Consider the following 26,118-nt stretch of genomic DNA (forward strand, 5'->3'; position numbering starts at 1 on the left):
ACTCCTACCAACAGTATTAGTTTAAGCAGCCTCATTGCATTGTTCACTGCAGACTAGAGAGTGATTCATCCTCTAAAACAATCACATCAGGTGATTTATTCACAGTTAACAGTAGAATAACCAGAAGTGTGTCAGCAGCCACCTCAACAGCTGGAGACCAACAACCAGAGAAAAGAGTTTCTGCAGGTGCAGAGTCTTTGACCGCTGCAGACTAAGTTTCACACCACATATTTACCAGTAAAAAATGTAATCGTTGTGTTATATTACCCTTGAGAGTCACTCTGACTCTGGCTGCTGATGGCGACGGAGAGCAGAGAACCCCTCAGAAACCTCACAGGAGGTAACAAGACTCATTTCACATCACTGGAAGAAAGAACTCAACTAAAGAATCACAGCCAGTTTCTCCCTCTATATTGCAGCCCTGTCAAAGGTTGATGACGTGGTGGAGTTCAATGCTCTCACTGAAGAAGAGGAGGAAGAAGCGAAGAAGAGAGCTGTCGAGAAGAAGGACGAGCTGCCCATTCTTTCCGCCTTAGTGGTCCAGGCAGTGTGCCAGACACAGGCCAAACAGGGCTCCACAACTACAATCACATTTTCTAAGGTCTTATTCAAAACCACAAAAATAACAAGAGTAGGGCTAGCTTTACAGTCCTTTCTTTTTGGTACCAACTGAAATGTGGCCTTAGCAGTATCAAAAGCTGGCATTAAATGTCAGATCGGATTTATTTATGGACAGGTCCTGATTTAAAGACTTTTTTTTGCCCATTTAGGAAAAGTTTTGTGGTTAAACATTTATATGTTCCTCAGTCGTAAGGTATTATATATGTACAGTTTCGGTATTGATACCAAAGATCAGATGAGGCACTAGCATTGAAAATTTTCAAATAACACCGAGCCCTAATCACAAAGAGTTAAGCAAAGAAGTCATGGTCGTTACAATACTGGAAAATATGTGCCACACTCTGAGCTTTCACAGCCGCTTGTCTGTCATGTTTATTGACCGTGTATGCATAAAAAGACAGAGACACAAGAAACAAAGCTGTTGATTTCTTTTTCCCAAAATCCCATAAAGAAGCATTAACGCCCCAGAATGAACTGCAACAAATTATGTGCAAAAATGTGTTTGTTTACATACTACATACAGACATTTGAAAAAGAGAGTTTTTGTCATGGTTTGAGGGTCTATGTTCTGTTATTTCCTGTTTTATTTTGGTAGCCTCATGTGTTGTGTAGTTTTACTTCCTCTCTTTTTGCTTTTCCCGCCATTTTTGATTATCTGATCAGTCTCACCTGTGTCTCATTGTCTCTGAGTGTATTTAAGTCTGTGTTTCCTTTGTTCACGGTCGGATTGTCATCGTACCATGTGCTCTGTGTTGGAGCAGTCCTGTGCATGCCTGCCTGTGTTCCTTGTACCTACCAGTTTGTCTTTAGTTTTGTATGTCACCTTGTTTTTGGATTGTGTCTCAGACTGCTCCCTCTGTTCTGTTGCCTGCCTATTTTTTGGGACTTGTATTAGCTTCAGTTATTAAAGCTAATTTTTGTTTCTTCAACCTGCCATCCTGGAGTCTCGCCTTTGGGTCTCTTTTGCACCTTTACAGTTTTAGAAATAAACTGGTATTTTTTTCTTCTTATGGGACTTTTGCATTTTTAGATGTTTTGTTGGACATTTGTTGCTCTGTCACATCACTAAACCAACAAAAAAATCTGTTACAGGACATAAATCCATCAAATTAATACTACAATGAGAGAGAATTTTCTCTAGTTTGTTTCTGATGGTTGTAACGTGTTGCGTTTGTGGGTCAGGTTTTTATGAGGGCACTCTCTGTTCAGGTGCCTGAGTTTCAGTTTCACAACTAGATAGTCAGCTGCTTGGATGGTTCTTGTTGTTTCACCTCCTCCTGATAGTTTCTCTTCTGTGCATCAAACACTGTGTGTGTTGAGGATTCTCACAGGTTGGTCAGGAGCTTGTCCCCACTGCCCCAGGAAATTGCTGCCTACGTGGGAAGGAGCTACCGATGCCCCGTCGACGACCACCTGGTTGATCTAGAACACCAGGACCTGCAGAGATAAAAGAACACAGAAAAACATCACACCCAGCAGGAGTAAAATCCCACAGTTGACCAAAGTTTTTGTCTCCTCATACAATACATAATTCATTTTACACCATACTGTACATAAAGACCAACAGCAAAACCCCTTCTTCCAATTTACTGTCTATTCTCCAGTACTTTAACCACTGGTTACATGCAACAACAATTTCCTCTCAATATTAAATTAGGATGCCACAGAATTTGAAAAGCTGAACTTTACAAGTCAGATACATTATCTTTATTTTAAAGGGTCATGATGAAACATCTCTCCCTTATTCGTAGTGTCAGTGCCTTCGTTATGACCTCTGCAGCTGTATTATGTGTATTGTCCCTTAATGTGCAGGTGTGGAGCCCGGGCTACCAGAGAGGAGGACTTCACCAACCTGCCTCTGGACCTGGTGCCTGGAGATTCATCCCAGCAGATGCTCCAGGATTACCTGATTGTAAGATCATCATCATCAGATGAACAAACACACACTGTCTGTTTCTATGTTGTTGTGTTTTTCAGTATATAACTGACAGCATGTTGTCTCTGTGCTGTTCTGCAGGAGACAGAGTTGGACCTCAGGTGTGACTGTGGTGCAAACACATCCGGCCAGCAGTCCACCTTTGTGACCCTGCCCAGGTGAGTGACATCACATCCAACATCCAACTGTTGTCCACTGACCTTACAGGACCATACAAGAGTGTTTTCTCTTTAACTACACCATGTTTTAGTGTATGTAGATAGTGATATCATCAAATTGTAAGTAACACTGAATGACTCTGAGAAGAAGCTGAAGTACCTTAATTGCCTCCATGAGTTGTGTGTCACAGCCGCTGCTGCAATTGTTGTTGACTGTGTTGGTAAGAGGGCCAAGTGGGCATCATTCCTGCTACTATGTGATGGCTACAGCTATTTCATAAACTGATGGGTCATAATGCTGCAAACAGAACATCAGTAGTGACTATTCAGTGACATGAACATAATTGGTAAATTTTATCAAATGCATTACAAGACCGTGCAAAATTTGTGTGTGTACCTCTGTCAACTAAAGCCAAGAAAACTGTGGCTTTTACGCTCTCTGTAATGTTAATGCACCAATCTTGGAGCTGGAATGTGGAATTAAAAGCCTGACGTTTAGACATTGTTCTGTGTGCAGAGGGAGCCTTGTTGAAGCCTTGTGAGATTTAATATTCATATATTCAAGATCACTGGGGGAGGGTATATATATATATATATATATATATATATATATATATATATATATATATATATAATTTTTTTAGACAGACCAAGACTAAAGTCTACCTGGTTCATTCTGCATGTATATATTAAGAGAAAAGAAGTCTCATGCAAAATTGTTTCTCAGTGTTTTCCTCATGGTTTCAAAATAGTAATGCACTGTAATCACATTTGTTTCTGCACAGAAATAATTGTACAATTTGTAATTAGAATAGTATCGAACTGCAGATGGGTGAATGTTATAGTCGAACTGCTCTATACAGATGGGTGAATGTTATAGAAAAGACAAAAAGGTACATTGTGATTTTGCATCTTGTCTTCCCCTTGTTGTCTTGTGTGCACAGCTCCAGCACAGCATGACAAGCATTTTCTCAAGAGCAGTTTAGTCTCAACTGCACTGATTCGAGACTGAATTGTCTGACCTCAGTCTGAGAGCAAAAAGGGAAATATAAGGATGAAAAGACACATGTGAAGGGTCCTTGCTTTGGACAAGCCAGCTATTCTGCAGCAAGTCTGCACAATGAGGGCTCATCTGATCTGTGCATAATGACAAAACACTTGCGGCTACAAAATTCAAAATGTACAGTTCATAAAAAGAGGATAAATTATTCATCCAATACTGTTTTTGATCCATCAACCTTTTTCTGAGTCGAGTTAATGCTGCATAAAGGCTGAACATGAGGAGAGAGAGAGGTTTGGGGGAGGAAACTCCAGACAAGGTGGACTTTTTCTCCAGCTATCCATCAATCATACAGTAGTAGGCCATTAGGAAAAGAGGCAAGTGACAACCACAGACTGTCAGCTTCCATAAATGCTATCAACACAACTCATACAAGATGAACAACAGAAAGAGCAGAGAGGGAGAAGACAGAGAGGGAGGGTCTTGACGGCCAAGCTGGATGTGACAAGTGTGCAAGTGGTCATCTAGAGACAAAGTCTCCATGACTGATCAGCTGTTAATGCCACTGCAGATGCAACATGGAGATCATTATTCCTTATCTCAAGGGTTGTTTTTGACTGACTTTCAAGCTTGGCATGGATTTTAAGAAACAGATGGCACCTGTCTGTAGATGCATCCTGGCTGACATCCACCATGCAATCCAACTGGAGATTGTAGTTTTAGTTATACAAACATTTCCAGGAGGCAGAATTTAATTTAATTCTTTGAGTTAACCTCCCTGAGCCAAAGTACCACAGATTTTGAAATCTCAATATAAGTCTTTGCAGCTAACTTAAATAATTTACCAGCCTATGGCTAGTAGCAAGAGAAAGTATAATATTAGCTTCCATCTTTATTACCTCAAGTGCTTATTTTAGTCTTAATATGTAGGGAAAATAAGTCCAAAAGAGTTTTAGTAACATTTGCATTTTACTGATGCAATTTATCAACATTTACTCAAAAGTATTTGTAGAAGTTTAGCCTTGTTTTGTCAATAACCATAGCCATTATAACAACATTGGACAAAACTGTCTTCTTTTAGTCATCAACGACTAAGCATCGTTTTTGTCAAGTGTAAGTCCAAACTAAGTATGAATATTTATTGGGCAACTTCAGCTAACTACTTCCACGTTAAAATCTGCCCATGGCACTTAAAGGACCTGCACACCCATGGCTACACCCACACAGGTGTTTTCTCTTATTTAGCTTGATTAGACAAAACCGTGTGGGTGTGTACAGACTATGCTTGACTGACATGTCTCTCATCTGCCTGTTAGTTATTTGGCACCTGTTATTGCAGGTTTACTTTAACCTTTATCATTATTTTTGGTTCTTGGAGTTTGGAAACCTTAGTATACCCCCAGAATAGCTCTGCCCAGCTTCAACCGGAGCAGAGGTCTAATTAGCCAGAGAAAGAAACGATAACAACAACACCTTTGTGGGTATGCAGGGTCTTTTTCATAGAAGACATTTTGACATTTTGCTGCTTCAGGGTCCTGGTATTGTGCATGCTGGTTCACTGTCACACTGACACGGCTGGGACAGCTGAACAGAACAGAGCCGTCGTTAATGTTATTACTAACACCTGTGCTTTTCATACTATGACAAGTCAAAATGTCTGCTGTGAAAAAGACCTATGTTCACCTTTAGGCCAAAAACAATAACGATTGCCCACCAAACATGATTTAAAATCAAAATTAATTGGCTGACAGAGGCCTTTTTTTAATGGGGAGGGACTTTGGATGCGTATAGAGCAGCAAAATGTGAGGAGTCATTTTGGCCTTCAAGTCCTATTCATTTTCTGGATAGACAATGCTACAGTGTGTAATGATGAGCATAAAACTTGAATCATCAGTACAAAAGAGTCACTGCACTGAAAAAGCCCATGTTCTTTGTAGTTAATAGGCCTGAAGTTACACTGGTACCAAACCGTATCAATGTAATTTTGCCCATTCACCAGTACAGTGCTTGGGATTATCAAAAACTCTGTGTGCATTATTTGTAGAGAGGAGCATGTTTAACATCTCAGTCTACCATGATAACTCCATTCACCATTTGCCAGTCATATTTAAAAGGTAATAGACTTGAAAGTCACTATATGTAATTCACCGTCATGAATTAAACAGTTGTCTGGGTTATTGCTGGACCACTACCAAGCCATTCATATTTTCTAACAGTCATAATCCAAAATAGCACGTTACGTTTGTGGGTCACACAAGGCTGTAATGTTCTCACAGTGCTCTCCCTTAATCACCAGACATTTTGAGAAGTCGCCCTTTGGCAAGTGCTTGCGTTATTTCATTCATTAGCTTGTCAGAGTAATGCAAAGCTATAGTTACACTCTGTCTCTCTCCTGTCCCGCTCGGCATTTTGCCTCTTACTTGCAACACATGACACATATGGATGCAGAGAAATAGAGTATGAGGAAGAAAATAAAAAATAATTACCTTCAAAAATAATCAAACTAACCAAGCATGAAGCTATAGATGACCTAAAGCAACCTGCAACCCAGCGTTATGTTGGGAGCCATCAGGCTTCAGCTGTGCTTGTGAGTAAAGCCTCTCTGCATTATTTCTGTCTCTAGAGCCACTGAGACTCTAATGTTTGTATAACAATGAAAGCTCCAAACTGCACAGATTTTATAAGGTAATACACTCAATAAAAAAAAAACTTTTCTTTCCCATTTACTCCATAATCATTACCTTTTTGCTCTTTGCTTTCCCCCTTCCCTCTTGTCCCAAGCTTTTACTTAGGTCTGATAAGACTGCACACACATGACATCATCGAGTTTTGATAGCAAATTACAGAATTGATCTGGAGCTCAGCAGGCAATTATCAGTGTACAACCACGGTGCATATCAATGAGCCCAAGCAAAGAAAAAAAAAAGATGACAATCTGTTCCTGCGGCACATTGCTAATATTCTACGAAGCTGTTTTGTTGTCAGTACTGGGGAGCTCTGTGAGGAAATTTCCAGATCACTAATGTATTTGATTTTCCCCACTGATCAGAGGAAACTGATTCCTGACCCTTCACATAGGCATGATAAAAAACCTGCAGTATAATGGGTTATTTCCTCTCTCTCTCCCCCCGCTGTTCTCTCTCTCTCTCTCTCTCTTTCCTTGACTCTCTTTCTCTCTCACATTGAGAGCTGAACAAACACCCCAGGTCTTTACAAAACCAATGCTGAAGCAGACATAACCGCCGACATTATTGACGCGCTGTTCCCTCCAAAAGGAGACGATAACAATGATGCTATTCAGTAACCTTGCTGGGAAGTTGGTAGCCACTGCTTGTTGATAGGTAACTCTCTCTCTCTTTCTCTTACCGCCTGTCGACTTGGAAAAGGCAATTAATATTCCTTTGCTGATTAGACGCTTTAGTTTTAGGCTGATCACGTGGAGCATACTGGCTGCCACCTCCCCACTCTTATAAGTCAGATAATTACCTGTTTAGATGTTGTTGAGGAGATGTGTGTGTGTGTGTGTGTGTGTGTGTATGTGTGTTCCTGTGCGAGTGTTGGCCTGCTGCCACAGCTTGTGAAAAGAAGCACCATGAAGTGGATCTGTCACTATGAGTTAGAGACACACGATGGCTGCCCACCAAGAAAAAAAAAAGAGAAAAGCACAGGACACTACACTGAACTATCAAAGCCACAGAAACAGGCTGCGTATATTCATGCTCTGCAAACAGAAAAGATGTTTTTGAGATTCTACAGACAGCAGCCCACAAATTTCATTAGTTTCTTAGGTAATTACACTGGATCTAATCAAAAGCTGTCATATTTCTGGAGTTAATGGGCTCCGCGTGGAGGCTGACGAGGTGAAGGGCTTTCTGAAAGGTCAGCTGACTCACCACTGCTGCTTACCCCCTTCAGCTTTACCTACCCACACATCTTAAATCTCAATCAGTGATAGGAAACGTGGCCATTCATTAGCTTGGTATCCAGCAGCTGTCTATTTCATCTCACCCCTCACGTGCCCACCACCACGCAACTGCCACCCCTTCTTTTCCGATCCTTCTTCCCCTTGCTCAGTAGAAACACTTTCCGTGGACCCCCAAAGGTACAGGGGGGTCGAACTGCTGGGAAACTGCTATTGAACACCTCCAGCTCACACACACACACACACACACACACACACACACACACACACACACACACTCCCTGCCTTTCCCCTGCTGCCTTCATATCTCCCTGCTCCACGCTGAAACCTTCACGATCCTTCAATGTCTCCCGGCTCTGCTCCTCTCTTTGTTTTTTTCTCCTCCACTGCCAATCAGTGGAGCATTTCTCATGGAACTACTTGTGGCAGGAGAGCGAGTGCGATTGTTTGAGTGCATGCTTGCGTGTGCGAGCATGCGCATATGGTCAACAAAGCCTTGCACTAAGCTGAGGGCGGCTCCAAGGTCCCCCCCTGAGGCAGAGCTGAGATTGAGTTCATTATTCAGTAGGAGTGGGTTCCAGCTGTGAAAGGAGAGAGATGGCGAAGTGCTCTGTCTGTGTTGTGGCTCCTCCAACCCTACTGTCCACTGGGAACCAGCACAAAATATTTCAAAGGACAAAGACTGCCAAACACATATGGACAGACAGCATTAGGCTGCATTTGGCTTTTTTTGCCTTGTAAATATATAATATAGTTATACAGGGAATGTTTTATTTTTGAACATAACATCACACTGAGTGTACTTTTATAGTTTATAGTTTCATTGTAATATAGAGTATATAATGCCCCCGATGATGTACACATGGAGCAGTACTTAGAGTACCAGAATTCTTATGTATCCCTAGATGGCAGTAGTAAGTCAGTGCATTGCCTGCCATAGAGAAGAGTGTCATTTAATGTGTGTGAGCATGTGTCTGCCTGTTTGTTTTCCCTTGAGGTTGATAAAGTGTGTTGGTATAATTTCAAAAAATAAATCCAAACAACAAGTAATAACAGAAGAAAAAAGATACAGTATTTTCAAAATAGTCCTGGTGCCATGCTGTTCCTCACTTACAGGACCAGGGTTTCTCCTTCACTCATGAATAAATGCAGACTGCGAGAGCTTTTTTTTTGTTGTTTTTTTTGTTTTTCCACACAAAGCAATTAACTCGAAATTGCTTTGTTAAAATTGCTCCTCAAACAGCTTAGTACATGCACAGGAAATGGCATCACAGCTACTCTGTATTTGTGAGAATTAAATGTATGATGTTCATCTCCCCTGAGAGGCGCATGAAATTGCATCGAGGTACTCTTATACAATACTATATGCTTGTTTCCATTGACTCTGGCTGTTGATGACTTCTGTGTTAAGACAAATGAGTATCATCTAACCAAAAAACATCAGTATTTGGTACAGGAAACACAAAAATATACCATTGTTTTAGTTATGGCCAACTGATGTGAGTTAAGACTCTTAAATCAATTTGATATATCCCGCTGAAACACACACAGACACAAAACAGCTCTACCATCTCATTACCCCGACAGAGTGCAACAAAGGTGCAGTTTACATGCGCCTTTTCAAAAAATGCAAGTCATTTTCAGCATGATGAGAGTGCAGTGATTCATGCAGCAAATGGCCTGTCATCCCACTGCTTGATTAACAAGCACTGAGACCCCGGGGGACACCCGTGGATCCTCATCACTTTATGGCCCTGGCAGAGGACTGCGCTCGCCCTTAGACGGAACCAACCTCCATTCAGTGCATTCCCTGCTTTTCCGACTAATAACTGTCAAAAGAAACAAAACGCGCGGCAGACCAGATTTGCTGACCAATCTTTACTCATTCCTCATTTTATAAAATTGCTTTCGACTTCTGAGGGGAATCTTGTGGTAATCCCACTGGGAAGAATGCTGAGGCTATAAGCTGAGGCAAACACCACATCGGCGGAGTTATTAGCCTGATAATGAGCCTGCAACTATGACAGGGTCAAGCAGGGTGAATAGCTGCTGCTAATTTTGGAGGACGGCATCGCTGTGCGAAGCAAGAGTAGCTAAATGCAGCCGAATGCAGTGCGAGAGCCGGCATGGTGAGTGACAGCGACATCACTCATGTCAGTCAGTGACAGGAGCTCTAAGGGCACAGTGCTCGAAAACAACCCACAAAGCATTACCTCAAACAGATGTACGACCCCGAGGTCATGTGGGGTGTGCGCTGTGTGACTGCATGTCAGTGTGTACTCATGGCAGGTGGGCAGGCCTCATCCAGTCCTGTATGTCAGGACCTGTACTGCAAGTGAGTGACACACAATGCAAAAGTGGCTATTAGACTGCCTTAGCCTATGCAATTCTAGGCCTACGTCTGCCACTAGCTCTTGATTCCCTCTGACACATCTGCACTAAAGCCAAGACTGCTGGACCACGCTGAGTATTACTCCTATTGACAGGTGCATGCCTTCTGTGTGTATGGCAACACTCAAATCGCTCAGGTGATTTTGTATAGGTGGAAGACTTTTGCTAATTAAGGGTAATGGTGAAAAGCAGAGGCAGACAAATACACCATATCCATAGCTCCAGTGTTAGTGCATATGAATCATTCAGAACATAAGTAGAGCACTTTATAACAGTCAGAAAAAGTTGAAGCGCTTCAATCAAATCGTAGCCACTATGATTGCGATGGAAAAATGCAGTCTGCTCTCAGCGTTCAAGGGAAAAAAAATGTAAGACTCATGGAATTATTCATTTGTTTTTTTCAAAAGCAGAGAACTGCAATCCTGGCAGCGAGAAATAGCAGAGAGTCAATGTGAAATGTCCTTGAAGACGTGGACTTCCTCATTCTTTTTGACTACTCAATAATAAAACACGACAGATCGTTCCGCATGAAAGTGAGGCATGTTGCCATCTCATCTAAGATACGTTTCATTGTCACCGTAAACAATGTTTCGCTTAATGAATTTATAACAGCGTGACAGGACATGGCTGCTTATATTTGAGTAGCACTAACAGCTCGGTTCATCAGAGGATAATGAATACGTGTTGCAGCATTACATGCATTTAGTAGACAAGAGGATATGTGAATAGAACTAAGTTCACAGTGATGTAGCTCTCAGTTTCTGCCTGCCATTAGGTCAAGAGATAATAACAGAGACTATGCTTAGTGGCTTTATTAGTACCAGTCTTCACCTATTAGTATGAGATCTATTATTTGTACTCACTAAAAGCACACTACACAACATGTAGTAAATTAATAAAGATAACTACCCATTCTTAAGGTTCAGAGAGTGCTTGTAGAGGGATTTTTGCTGGATTGTAGTATCCTGTGGCCCAGCTGTCAGCAGTCTTTGTGTGGGCAGTCTTCACTACACTGCCATTTGCTTTTACTTCAGTCCAGGAGAGAGCACAAAAATATTTTTCTTCTTCTTGTCTTTGCTACAGTTGATCGCTGGTGTAAACACTGAACACCACAAATTTATTTTCAATGAAATAAGACCTGATTTCTGATATGAAAAGGACGCAGTAGAGTTTTCATGGTATATGAACAATCAGTATCCCAGCAAAACACATTGTATGTGTTCTTAAGCGCTAACAAACACGTTAAATGGATAAAACATTTGAAAAGCAGACGTCAAAACAATCTCACCTCAAGGTCCATTTAGTAGCTGTTCTGGAGCTTTCCATCATATCACATGAGCTTCACGAGCTGATGAGGTTTGTTTAGTTCTCACTGGACTGCAGATGTTCAAAATTCATTGTTTTTCTGAACACTTTAATGACTTCTTGTCCCCGTTAACTTAAAAGCTCATCCTTGACCTTAGAAACAGCAACTGACACATACTACGTAGACATTTTATAAAAAAGAAAAGTATTTTCTTGCAATAACTCATTTGCAATCACTGCTTACTGTCTCTGTCAATAATAAATAACTAATTCTGGCATAAATTTGACAGAAATAGCGCACTTCTTTCCTAACGCTTCTATAAATTTAGTCTGCAAGATCAGAATTTTTATTTTACTGAACCAGAATTTAGAGTGATAGAATGTACTGTTTTATACTGACAGTCTTGTTTACAAACTTTCCACAAATTGCATACAGAGCAGCAAGAGGCCAAAAGAGAGCAGAACGAAGAGGGCTGCAGCGGTTGGCCAAAGGGAGGTTTATCTCAGCAGTATTGAGTCAGAGGGCTTTCAAGTAAATTTTTCTCACTGTGCTTCCGTCATTTGGTTTCTGTCAAAAATAATCACACTTTCTGTACAAAGGCAGCAACATAGTGCATGGCATTAAGGTCAGTAGCCTACAGTTATTCTTCAGACAGTGGTAGTGGTCTGACAGTCACCTCTGTTACTGAGTTTTAATGGGAAAGCAAGGCAAAGAAGTTGCCATATAGTCACATCATGAACTGCTGATGCATTAGGGCAAAGCACTGTTAAAATATAGCAACAGCACCAAAATGACCACAGCGTCTCACACAGATCCATTAAGCTTCACAGTCTGGTATTTAGGAGGGCTGTCTTGAGGTATTGTCATGTAGTCAGGTGTTCCTGATCTAAGCTAAATAATACCAGACTGCTGTGTTCTCTGTGCGGTCCAGTGGGTGACAGTTTGGGGTGCCCTTGGCCAACAGCTCAGCAGTGTCTAATGTCACATTTGCGCACTTTGCTATTTTATAAGAGTCATAGGCTACAAGCTAATTCTGTACTATGTGTGGTTTACAGACTGTACTGGAGAAAGTGGTGAGAGCTGAGATTACTCATGCCTCATCCTACCTTTTCTGACTTTTTCTTCTCTTTTGAGGACCCCCTCTCCGAAACACCCCCGGACCTCAGACTGACACCCACTCCACCTACTGAACAGCTAACCAATGTGATGAATTTCAGGCGAGCTGCGCCACCTTGACGGCATTTAATCATTGGGAAAAGACAGGAAACGTACTCATTCTTTATCCTCCTACACTCGCACCCCGCCTTCCCTCTGCCCCTCTGCCTCTGACTCTCATCTCTCCTGCCGTCTCCGGTGCGTCTGCTCGCTGTGTAGAGCGGCGGTGTGCATGTGTCGCGGAGCGGGGGGGAGCGCTGCACTGTTCTGCGCACCGGTTCCGCTGGACATCACCGAAAAACGGCACTCGACAACCGGGTGGTGGTGGAGGGGGAGACTGGACCCGGAGCAGGACCAGGAGAAGCACCGTGGCTCTTTATAGCCCGCTCTCCGAAAACATGTCCGAGTTTTTTCTACTCGCCTTTCTAGCCCTGTTCTCGGGATTATTTCCGTGCGCCGAGCCCTCGGCGGTGTCGGACGAGGAGAAAGGTAAGGAAGAACCGGGCCGTCGGTGATGCGCAGTCCGGTGAAACTTGGCACCGCGGGCCGTCTTAGTGCAGTCTGGTGTTGTTACGGACGCCAAATGTTGAGCAGTTGCTGGATATAAACCTCTATTTTCCTTGAAAAGCACAGTTCATGAATGACAAAGAGTTGATCATCTAAAATTGCTTGTCATTCATTTTTTGTCCAGTGTGGGATGCCACATTGGAAGTCTGCATCGTTTCTGTTGTAACCATTCAGGATGTTATAATGCGTGCCAGCTGATAAACCACATATAACGATACCGCCTTTATAATAACACATTGAACTTGCCCTGCGCATTTAGCAGCGATTTTGCATTTTCAGGAACATTCTTGAGGCTGTTGGGATACAGAATAGATTCAGTGGGTCTGACTGCAGGCGCGTAGCAGCGCTAACCTACAGTGCAGCAGGTGAAAATATCCCTGTGCCTAAGTGTATTTTGTCTGTCCCCGAGCTGTAGCCTGTATCTCTGCCGTGGGATCACCTCAACATCGGATGGAGACGCAAATGATGGGACTAGTTCTGCACGGTCAACTCTAGATGTACAGCGCGGTGTGCAACCTCGTAGTGATGTCGGGGAAGTCATTTTTGAGCAGCACATTGACTGTTGCATGTGTGAATTTGAATTCTGTCACAAAATGACAGCATATCTGTATGCATGCTGAGTGCTGTTTCACAATCAGCCGTCTTCTTTTGGTGTCATATGGGATGTAAGGATCAAACTCACTTCACATATTAGGCAATTTTATTTGCAGAATAGAGTTCAGGCACATTTTCGGTTTATGCTGCCTATATCTTCAACAGCTACATTCACTGAAGGCCACTTATTGAAAGTATCGGATGTAAGTTTCATAACCATATGGATCCTCAAAGGAGGAACAATCAGTAGGCTACTTACTTACAATGGAAATGTGAATTTTTGCATAAATAGTTATGCTTATACTTCAACTTATTTTAAATTTTTCAGGGCTCCCATTTGTGTAGAGACATGCAGAATTATGGGCACTGGACACTGATTGTAGTTACATGAAGCAATTTTTAAAAACAAAAAAAGAAGAAGCATACATTAATGCTAACGTGGCACATAGTATAATTATGCATTGATTGCTGGCCTCCAGGTCACAGTTCCCTCACTTCTTCATTACCTAGCATAGCAATAAGAGTCAAGACTGCTTGGCTTTTTGTGAGACCGTCCCAAATGTCACCAAATGCCCCCCCACCTCAGTGTGGAAAACGGGGACTTAGAGTTTGCCTGGCAATCACAGTAGGCAAGAAAAACACTGTTTACCTCTCTCTGTGCATGAAATGAAAAGATGAATTTGTCTCTTGAACTCCCTGAGGATGCCTCTGCTCTGAGAGGGGGGAAAAAAAGAACACACCCACCTGAAATTTTAAAAGACTGTTGGAGTTTGTGTTTGTCAGCATTGCAGCACTGAGCTTTATTAGTGTAGCTTGAATCAAAGTGAAGAAGTACGTGCCATCAGATTGTCTCATCTGGGCTAGTACAGCAATATTTAAATTGAGAGCAGTTAAGCAGTTAAGATATATTCAGACACACACACACACAGATCTGAAAGTATAGTTGGGACCTGCATCTTTGTCCGTAAACTGATGCCGTCCTGCTCCTCTGCATTTTCACTGAGAACAAATGAAAGCTCTCGTAGCTGTGTCTAAATGGGCGGTAATGATAATAGCATTTCTTATTTCTTCCAACACCAAAGCTGGTTGTTAGCCTAATTAGTCAGAAATTAATTTGCTTAGTTGTAGCAGCATTGTTATGTTGAATGCCAAGTAGTGAGCCCGCAGTTTTCTCTGCATGTATTTGAAGCATTTCCAGTTCTAATTCATAGAAAGGTATTGCCTCTTTGAAATGCCTCCACCACGTTCCACCCCTTATCACTTGTGTCCATCTAACATTGAGCAGGCTGACCTGGCCGGGCCGGCATGGCAGCACACTGCTGATCTGACAAAATGACAGGCTTGAGTGCTGCCTGTTTATTATAATTTATTTTAAAATCAAAATACCCTTGATCTCAGTCAGTGACCTCAGCACCAGATAAGCATCATCTAGTACAAACAGCTCGAGGTTGTTTGAAATGCATACTCCATTTAAAAGATGATAGTATAGTGGAAGACACAGATAGGTCCATGCACTAATGCAGGGAAGGCTGCGTTTAGGAGCTAATTAAGTGAGATAGTATCGCAGAAGTGTGAGTGCCTAGGTGTGTTAGTGTGTGTGTGTGTGTGTGTGCACAAAGGCCAGCACAAAATAGATGATGGAGAAGTCATTTAGTGTCTATGTGTAGTATGTTGACCAGTAGAGATGAGTGTAAAGGGAGTCTATAGGTTTTCTTCCTTTTAAACCTGTAAAATCTGTCTTCCTTCACATTTACAAAAAGAGTCACCACCTGTTTCCAAATTCATCTTTTCACATCAGAAAAGTACATATTGGGATCAACTGACAATACCACTAACGACATATGGACTAAACCAAACTGCACTAGGATTGTAGAATATGAATACAGTACAGAGAATCATGTTGTATATAGTTTATCCAAGAAGCATAGATCTTAATGTGCCCTGTTGAAATTTGGTATTTTACCACTCCCTGGAAGAAGAAATGCTGATTTGTTCATTGTACGACCTTAATGATATAGAAAATGAGTTTCATTTTGTTTTCTATTGTCCTATTATTGTTCTATTTTACTGGCAACCACACAATGCTTTATTTAGTAATTTAGAAAAAAGCATAAATTGATTTTTTAAACATGGCTGATGCACAATGACTGAGTTGGCTTTTCACACACAAAACATTTAAAGGGGCACTCCACTGATTTTACACTTTAAGTTCAGTTTACTCATCACAAGGAGTACAATTCAGCCTGTAAAAACAGTTGTATAATGTCTTCAGTGGCTCTGGAAGAGCTTTCTAAAGTCTGAAAAAAATGACCCCGATGATGTCATTGCATTATGGCAATTGCAGGATGCAGTGTTTTTGGAACTTGTCCCAAACTAGGGACTAGAAGTCAGGATATTTCAGTTTGTGCTGCTTCGATCTTGACCATTCCATTTAAAATTTGTCTCTTGTGAGTCCTGTAACTTTATGGAAGAGCACCACTACGGGAGTACCACTTAAAGTCAGCCAGTTAGTTGGGAAAAGCCTGAGAGAGGAGGAAAATGCCTCAGGATAAACTTTAGGCTGTAGCACTTATTTTCTTTCTTCTGCTATCGGGTGTACAATTTTTTGAAATTTCACAGATAAATATATGTTATTTGGAAGTATACTCATAATGTTATAACTAGTGTTTTTCTTTTGGTTTTGTATGTTGGTTACCAGAAGATGTCTTAAGTAATATAATAGTATTGATAAATATTTCTTAGACACAAAATGATTTTTACAAATGTTCTTTTTTCATGGATCGTGATAGTGTCACATAATCACTGAATCTGGATTTGAATCACTATGTAATCAAATCCAGACCGTTGGTGTTACAGCAAGGGGCACCATGTTACAAATCAGGGATTTGGGCATTAATAATCTCAGAAAATCAGTAACTAAATCTAAGCTTCCTTAGTGCTGCTGAGTTAAATAAATGTTCACTCTACTTAATGTCACCATTGTATTCTTACTCATTTAAGAGATAGCTTGGAAGCAGGAAATTGGTCGCTAAATTGCAGTCGGACATGATAAATTGCAACCAAATGGAGATTATGTAAATCACTTGCCTTTAGCAGCACTGAACCAAAAATCATTCTGTTTTTGTTGTTCCTGAGGCCTTTCTTTGACGTTCACCCTACACTGAGTTGGTGTTATATGAAGATCAGGATTTTTACAAGAGGTCTGCTGGGTAGTGACGGTTGACCTTCAATGGTTGGACTGAATTCTGTTTTCATAGCTGTTTTAAGCTTTTTCTGGGAAGCATTAACACAAAATGAGCCCGCCAGCTGCGAGGCCTCCTTTGTAGCTTGATTTTCTGTCCGCATCCTGTTCTGACATGGCAGCAAAAGTGTCAACCTCAGCAATAGGTGATCCTCAGGACGGATGGTGGCCCGCACTCAGTCTTCACCTAGTGATTGAAGAAACCACACGTAGATTCCAGTTCCAGCTGGTTTGGAAAGAGTAAATAAAGTGAAGGCAGAGGACGGGATGAAGGGGAGGGTGGTCTGAATAGGAGGTGAGGCAATAGTCAGCACTGTGATTCTTCTTGTGCAAGTAGAAGTCAGCACTGGCTGGTGTTGTTATTGGCATCCGTGTCCCGTGTTCTGTCCTTCAGGTGCTTTTTATTGACTATTACTACACAAGTTTGTCTTGGCTGGAAAACCAGACAAGTCGTCAGAACAGCCTGTCAGCCGGTAACATGTTGAGAGGGTCAGCTTGAGTTTGTACATGAGCAGATTAAGCACTTCTATCAAACCTCAGTGTTTAGGTTTCTTTCCCCTTAAAGTATTTCAAACAGTCATTCCTGGTTTTCTGAGGTTTGTCTGAGCTAAATGCTTAGACAGCATTTTTGCAGGATTGCATTCAGTCTTTTACAAGCTATGGAAAGACATTAAAACAGCTGACACATCTACCGTGTCAGCTAAGTGTTGCTGTCATTGAGCTCTTACATCTATCTCAGGGCAGAGGTGAAGTGTGGCCTCAAGCTACAGGAGGCAACAGTGAACCAGCCCCCACATGTCTCATCATGGTGTACAGTGTGATGGTGGGGCTGGGCTGACTCCTGCAGAAAAAAGTTATTGAATGAAGCCATTGGATTTTGATAGTGTCACATTTAATACCGCCTCTCACAGTCTTAATGGGTTACAATTGAATCAGTAATGGATTGGCTCAGGTTGTAAATTGACTTGTGGCATTGATTACCAATGGAAGGAGGAGCTACATTTTTGACCCACATGATCTATTTGTGTTGATGTTGTGGGCACTTAATTATGTGGGTGGCATGGGGTTTCATTTTAGTTTTTTTATTTTTTCTGAAATGTTACATAATTCAAAATGTGAATAATGAATCAATAAGTCTTTCTTCAGAGAAGCCCCATATTGCAGGAGTTGAATCCAAGAGCTGGGCTCAGCCGTATACTGAAATGTCTGCTTGATAAAAAAAAAAAAAGTGTAGATAAATTATTAATGGAGGAAAGCATAACTGTTTTATTGCCAAATATGCTAATGCAAATTGAGCTAATAAGGGCAGTGGCGGGATAAACGGCTCCTTTCACAAGTTGAGTTGAGTATGAGGTCATTAGTGGGTGATGGATAAGATAGAATGCATCATAAAATGTAAATGTAAGTCTGATATAATGTCTCTTGTGAAAGGGAAAAACCTATGCACATGCACAAGTGAAACCATCTGCTGAACACAAATGAACTATGAAACAGTCTCGTACTTTATATATTTTATGGCACAGCGGTGGAATAAGGATTGCTATGGTCTGCCTGGATAGTAAAGGTTAAAGTTAGTATGCAGCTGGGTGTGAAAAGTGAGGCCTGAGTTGAGCGAAAACATCTTTCTGGAGATGTCTCCAAGGGGGGAAAGTGTCTCCGTCTCAGGCAAAAAATCCGTCTGTCAGTTTGAAAGGGTGAACTGCTAGCTGGATGGAGGCAGCACCCTGAGGAGATGCCTCCCTGCATAACGTTGCTCAGCATGAGTTGACGTTCAATGCAGCAGCAGTGGATCCTTGTAGATCGTACTGTTGCTATCGCCTAGTTCCATTCTGTCTAGACTGGCCTAGAGGAAATGCAATGGTTGCCTTCACTTATTCAGCTTTTGACCAGTTGGCTAACGTATGCACTGCGGCGTATGCCTCATCATTACCTAAATACTAAGGTAGCAGGGGCCCTTCCTGCAGAGGTTGTGCTGCCATGGGAATAGGTGGTGAGAGCATTGTTCAAACATATATAGAGAGGGAGCCGGATCATTAACTTCACTATTTTATAGTTTAACCTTACACTTGACTGGCTAGTCGTTTTTATCACTGGTGTCTGTTGTCTATCCTTGCAAAAAGGACAGAGCTCCTTTGATTGATTAGCTGACTGGTTGGCATGCTGTTGGCAGACCTAAATCATTTTGGTGGAGGTGTTTTGCTGTTGTTTTGTACTTCACTGAAGTCTCCAAACTGACAAAATGACACAGAAAACGTTCTATTAGTGTAATGAGCTGTCACCGTTAACATGATGAAGCATACTGTTCTTAACAAGAGTTAAGGGGCTTTCTTTATCCATGTGTGAGGTGGTGAAGAGGTAACCATCTTTGGTGGGAGCAATTCACCCTGCACTGAGAGTTTGTTCATTGTTGTTTGAAGAAGCTATTATATTTCTTGGCACACTCACATCCAAATATTAAACTGGCAATATGGAGATCCCCTGGTTAATGTATGAGATTGTATGCGCTGAGCCGGTGGCCAAGCCCCAACAACAAGCATCTCGCTGATTAATACTTTAAGATTTCATCACTTTGTGTGGACAGAGAACATTACTTGCTAGTGTCCATACCAGACACAGCAGAATTTAATTTACGTGAATAGACTGGAGATTGATGCTCTGCTGTGTTGCAGCTCTACTTTGTGACTGAAAGTGATCAGCTCAGTGAGTTTTTGCGGGACAAAAAATTCTTGTCTAGCAAAGTTTTAAAATTGTGATTTGCATGGGACACACCTGGAATTATTGCCTGACCAAATAAAATGTGGACAAAAGGCAGATGCTCAGAAAAACTGGCTATTGCAGGCGGACCATGACCAATATGCAGGTCAGAAGTGCTGGTGTCGAGCCCCGAGTGGCAACGGTGGTGGCCAGAGGACCAGAGTGAGGGCTGCTGAAGCCTGGCTGGGGACTCTCTCTCCCAGCTGCCACCTGGCACAGACCGAGGGCTCAGGGCCCCATCATGCAGACTTGGCCCAGAAAACCAGAACAGGGGAGGGATTCATCCATCCCCCAACAAGCTTCATTCAGCAGGCAAACCTAAGGCCAGTTGGTGATGCTGCGCTGTGTCCCTTTTAAAAGAGAAATTGGCGCATTGAGAAATTAAGAAATATTGACCATTGAGGTGTTTCATTTTAATGTACACCTCTGCAATAATCCATAATTTTCCTTTATGGATTTACACATAAAATACTTATGCCATTACAGCTAACCACAGAACTGAAGATATTTTCTATTTTGTCTGATTTGTTTTTCAGTCATTCTCACAAGCCATTGCCTTTAAAGAGCTGCAGTATATTTCAGCCATTAACCAGAAGATGAATACACAGAGTGGAATGATCTTTAGTAAAGATGCAGGGCAGTGTATTGTGTACAGTATTTACATAAGGCACACAGCATTACGGGTTTCTTGGTTGCCAAACTTGCCAAAGGCAAACTGTCTCTCAGAGAAGCAACATATATTGTATACCCCGCACACAAACGTGAACACACAGAAAACACATGCACACAAACACAAATTTAGCGTTTCTAAAATGTGTGTGCCCTGTTGTGGCTGGCTTCCCTGGCAGAGTTCACTGTAGTCCAGTCCAGTTAGATAGAGAAAGGGGAATTACTGGCATCCTTTTCATGCCTGTGTGCAAAGCAACGAGTAGCTACATCAAGCCGGTTTATTGTCAACTACTATGAATTTTTGGAAGAATGTCTACCAGTCTGATTCTTTCAGTATCAATTTGGAGGAGCCAGTCTTAAGTCTATGTCCAAGCTTGATAGTGCACTAAAAGAGGTTTTTGGGTCTAAAATATTTGTGAGATTGCCACTAAGGATGAATAATTTAATGCACTTTCATGGCATAGTGCATGAATTGAAAATCAAAGATAAAACAGCACTGCTGCCCCTGCAGTACTTACACCTGCAGCAAGTACACCGTCACTCTCAACAGCTGTGATACTGTTGGCCCACAAAGATTAAGTTCAGTTTTGTGGCAGCACTATCACCGAGTTATTTTGTGTTAAAATTAGATTGCCAAATCACCACCAGCTGTCATCAATCTGATTCGGTATGATTCCCTAACATGCTTCCGAGCTGCTATTGATCTCTGGTCCCCGCCACCCTCCCTTCTCACACAGTGCTGGATTGGGAGTCCTATTAACTGTGTTCCCATCAATCACACTTCACCCATGTTTGTTTGTAGAAGTCTTTGATACGATTAGAGCGGTGCTCTCGCGCCCATGCTACGTGGTTTTCTCCCGTTCCATTTCTCGTGTAGGCTGATTTGAAATGCATGCACTCACTTCCCTCTTGCTTTAGTGATGCGCCTCACTGCTCCGTAGCAGAGACCAGAGATTAAGCACTTGGGCCTCAAACATGTCGGCTGTCACAGGTATCTCTCCCTGCTCAGTGCCTGATAAGGGCCACTTGTTCTTGAAACAGCCCTTGCCAAGAAGAAAACCCCAGAGAAATAAAAACCCCTCTGGACTTACTGAGATTTAATATGTTTCTCTTAGAGAGTACAGTCCTATGATTGCTTTTATGGCCTTGGATATATCAACTATTAGTGCCCACTATTATTTTCATTTTTTGAAGAATGTTTGGATTGTTTTGCTCATTTTTCACATTTCTTACTTTTTTTCTATTTAATGTTGATTCTGCCTACTTTTCCATGCATACACCATGATTACCCATACTTAAATAATAAACTGTGCCATACCTAATTCATTCCTATTTAATTCTAATGGAAAACATTTCCTGACAAGACAAAGAATGAGAACCCAACAATACGTTTTCTCACGATCACTTAATCTGAGGCAAACTAAGGGTCATGCTCTCTGCTATAGAAATTGACTATATAACAACATAGTGACATCATAACTACCACTCTTGCTTACTGATTAGATCGTTTATTGATCTTTGTACACAACAAATATCAATTGTAAATCATATGTATCAGAATAATCCTTTTTGCATTACTGTTTTTTAATATAATTTTATCAGTGATCTGCTGATTTGGTCCCCGCATTTCATACTACTATGTCATTTTAAATATTTCATAAAGTGACGTCTAATGAGTATTTCATTGTTTCATTGTTCAGAAGCTTGTAACAGCAACAGCTTGGCATCCATTTTTATGCCTCCGCGCCGGCGATAGCCATGGCAGGAGGCATTATGTTTTCCATCAGTCAGTTCCATTCTCGTGAATGTGATATCACAGGACGACTGGAAGGAATTTCTTCAAATTTGGCACGAACGTCCACTTGGACTCAAGGATGAGCTGATTAGAATTTGGTTGTCAAAGGTCAAGGTCACTGTGACCTTACAAAACACATTTTTGGACATAACTCAAGAAGTGATGCGGTAATTATTACAAAATTTCACACAGATGTTTAATGGGATACAACAATGAAGTGATGACATTTTTTACGCAAAAGGTCAAAAAGTGTGTGTGTGTGTGTTAGTGTGTGTGGTACACTGACCAGATACTTCACATGAACAAGTAGCTTACCAGTTTGTGTAACAACAAAGCCAGCTGAGCTAGTGTTGTGGTTTCTCTTGACTGTCCCTCAATATTAAATACTCCAACATTGCTCCAGCGTGTGTACAATAGACGCTATAGCCGCATTAGGTGAGGAATGTGCTAACGGCAACTTCAACAGGCTAACCTGCAAAATAAACGGTTGAAAAATGGTTTGTACTGGTCTGGTATGTACTGGTCCCTGTTGAGAAAGCATAGAGTTTTGCAGTTGGGGACATTTCCATCAAAAATAAAATTAATCCACTGGGTCTTCTTCACTTCCTTGGATGGTGTTAGCAGCCAACAACAGAGAAATTGGTGTGCCTTGCTCGCTTCCACATCTTCGTGTTAACAGAATCGGCATTAGCAAGGAAATGGCAAAGTAGATTCACTGTGTATTCACTCTTTGATCGAATTAAATGGCCTCCTACTTCCGGTGCCCGTGCTGTGACATCAAGAAAACACTTTTTTGGCCATTATTTAACACCATAACTCAGGAACAGAAAGGGAGATTGTGACCATATTTCCCATTTGGATGGACAGTGAATAGGTGACACTTTTGACTCAAAGGTCAAAGGTCATTGTGACCTCAAAATAGGTTTTTTAGCCATAATTTAAGAATGAATTAGACGATTCTAGATTTTACACACGTTGACTGAGACGACACAATGAGTCAACAATAACTGGCACAATACGAGCTTTCCTCCATCTCGTCCATTCTGCCTTTCATTTCCTGCCACATTCTGAATTTCGTATTGGAGCGTGGCTAGCTAATCGTGATCCTGTGAGTGAGTTTCACCTACAGCTCATAGAGAGGCTTTGTATCTAAAAATGCCAGGAGAAAACAAAAGCACCACATTTTGTGTAGAATCCATCTTTACATAGTAATCGAGTATATGTACCTGTTTAGCCAATACATCTATACTAATCCTTCATTAATCAGTTCAACATGTATTTTCACTGGAAACATACATATGTATCATCAAAATGTATCATAACTTTCACTTTATAAATTAATACATTTTATTCAATTCCTTCCAAGTGTTTATAACATATATTATAGTCTGTCTGCACAGACATGGATGTAAACTACAACTTGACTGGTTAGTGGAGGCAAACAACTGCAGGGCGGTAATTCTAATTTAAGACCATACCAGCATGCACTAAACAAAAGGCAGGGAAACACACGAATATGTTACTGGTCTATCTCAGGCTAACACACATACAATCACATTCATGTTCTATTTCACACCTACGGGCAATTTAGGGTCTCCACTTCACCAGACTTGCATATATTTGGACTTGGTAGGAAACCTGAACCACTTGAAAATATGAAAAGCAGTCAAAATTCACACAAGGCCAGAGCATTTTTCTGCAAAATGACAGTGCTAGCCACTCAGCTACAGAGCCAGGTTCACATAGAAATCTGTGTGAAATATTTTGAGTCCATTGACCTAAGTAAAGTGAAATTCGAATAAAAAAATCCTAAATCCAAGGGATACAAAATAAATCTGTCTGTGTAGAAATGTCTTCAAACATCTCTGTGTGTTTGAGTATCTAATGCAGGCATGCGTGCGTCTGTTGTTTGAGGTAAGGTATGCAGCAGTAATTAGGTGTAAATTGAACTTCATGCAGTAGGAGGTGGCCAATCAATGGTAGAAAATTGTCAAGTAAAGGTCACACCAGGATAGTGTTCAACTATTGGAAACACATTAGCTCACAGTCACAATCATTGTGAGGTGGTGGCTGAAAATTTGGAGTTAATACCTGCAGTCATGACCAGATTTAATAAACCCCTGCTTTGTTATAGAAAGAAGGGTGTTTCGTTAGTGTGTCCACGGATTGGTGTGATTTGGTATTTTCTCATTTCATTTGGCCCCGTTGACACATTATAAGTGTGTTGTGTAACGTTTTCTCAACGAAAAGTTGCCCCATGCCCCAAATTTTGACAGTGGTCCATAAGTAGAAATACGTTTTTAATTACTAAGAAGAGTGATCACACAATTAACTTCTTCCACATTACCAGTTGCCTTGGCAACTGTGGAACCCATGGACCTGAAAATATTCACTTACTTTTGCTGGCCTTTTCAAAGGAAGTGATAGATATTACCATGGCAATTAACTATCCAATCACAATGTGTTACAGTCCTGTCTGCAACAAACAACAGCAACAATTACGTGTGTGTGTCGCTCTTTTCAAACATGCTTTATTTCTGTTGAGAGATAGCTCTTGTGCGTAGAGTGACCAAACAGAATTTAAACTTTAACTTGTTTTATGCAATCCAATAAGTGCAGGCTGGTTTGTGTTTAGCCGGGGTGCTTGTGAGGTTAATACTGTGGACTGACTGTACTGTCTGACATTATTGTCTCATCATACTTACACTGTGTAGGGTTCTGTTATGCTCTCTCTTTCTGTCTGCCTATCTTTTTTCTCTCTCTTTCATATTCTGCTCCTCTTTTCATCCCTGTCCAAGGAATTAATTGCCTTTACTGGATAAAAATCAGAGGCATAATTCTAGGAAATCAAATTTTACAGTTTGGTGGGGCCAGCTGAACAGAAGGCAGCACAGGCGGCACTAGCAAAGGTATTTTAGGGGCAGAAGAAAGCGATGAAAAAGTGCAACATCCACTCGGAAATGTTTAATCACTGTCAAGTGATGGAAGCCTTCATAATACATTTCTTCATGCTGGGGTGACATTTATGTTTATGTGCATTATGCATGTGCACTTGTTTGAAGCACCAGATTGTATGAGGGTTTGGTGACAAAGGTGTTATCGCTGTTGTAATGGATGTTGTTGCTTTTGAAGTAACTGTTTGAAATGGCCCAAATTGATGTACAAACAGCAGTCAGTTTGAAAAAAGTTTGATGTTTGATGAATTGTTGTCAACTCTGATTGTTCAAGCCCTTGAAGCCAAGCACTGTGGCGTATACGTCCCAGCAGAGACTTCACATCTGTTCTGATCGTTAGCGAATCACTTTATCCTCATTAACCAGGAAACGCCAATAGAGAAAATAGGCCGTACTTTACTAGAAAGAAAAGTGATAAGCATTACATTTAGACACCCAACCTTGACAAAATTGCGACAGTTTCACTTTGTGGTTTTTGTGATTTTATGATTTCCTTTAGTTTTTTGTTTATCATCATATTAAAGAAAATGTATTTACAGTATAATGCACTTTATCATACAAATTTCAAATTACAGAGACAGATAAAAACAGAAATAAATGATCTAACCAATCAAAAATGAATCATAGACCTAAGTAAAACAGCATGACATAACCAAATTAAAGTGTTCTAGCCTGAGCTACCTTAAACCTGAGCATGTAAGGATTAACTTGAACATGGAAAGACATGGGAGAAACCTATCCACTCTAACCTATAAAGTTAAAGTGGCTGTATTTCAGTCACAGCCACAGAAAACATCTGTGATGTCTGTACAGAGCATGGGTGCGGTACCTTGTGCAAACCTTGATTGCTGACATGCATGCTCAAGTTCAGGTTAAAGTTTTATACAGTTTGAAGCACTATATAGACATTAATAAAACATTCAAACAAAAGAGTAATGAACAACATAAATAGCGTGTAGGCTACAGCTGAGTTTTTTCCAAGCTTACAAATGCACATTATCTGTGCAGTGGCCCCTAAATGGCAATATGTACAACTAAATAAGAACTATACACAC

The 26,118-nt window shown here is 41.1% G+C and overlaps 1 protein-coding gene across 9 annotated transcripts in view; it reads left to right on the plus strand.

Moving 5' to 3' along the window:
* Positions 1–12,678: 12,678 nt before the first annotated feature.
* lrp1bb (low density lipoprotein receptor-related protein 1Bb) overlaps positions 12,679–26,118 on the plus strand; it is a 239,958-nt gene continuing 226,518 nt past the window's right edge. For 4 of the 9 annotated variants that reach the window (XM_044217315.1, XM_044217316.1, XM_044217318.1 and 1 more), the window contains exon 1: positions 12,691–12,978. In XM_044217315.1, coding sequence (XP_044073250.1) covers positions 12,888–12,978 — 91 coding nt within the window. In that variant the 5' untranslated portion in view covers positions 12,691–12,887. Of the gene's footprint in view, positions 12,979–26,118 lie in introns of all 9 variants that reach the window. The other 5 variants (XM_044217320.1, XM_044217324.1, XM_044217323.1 and 2 more) reach the window with 4 other exon arrangements.

This window comes from Siniperca chuatsi, linkage group LG12, assembly GCF_020085105.1.
Source record: "Siniperca chuatsi isolate FFG_IHB_CAS linkage group LG12, ASM2008510v1, whole genome shotgun sequence".
NCBI classification, from domain to species: Eukaryota; Metazoa; Chordata; class Actinopteri; order Centrarchiformes; family Sinipercidae; genus Siniperca; species Siniperca chuatsi.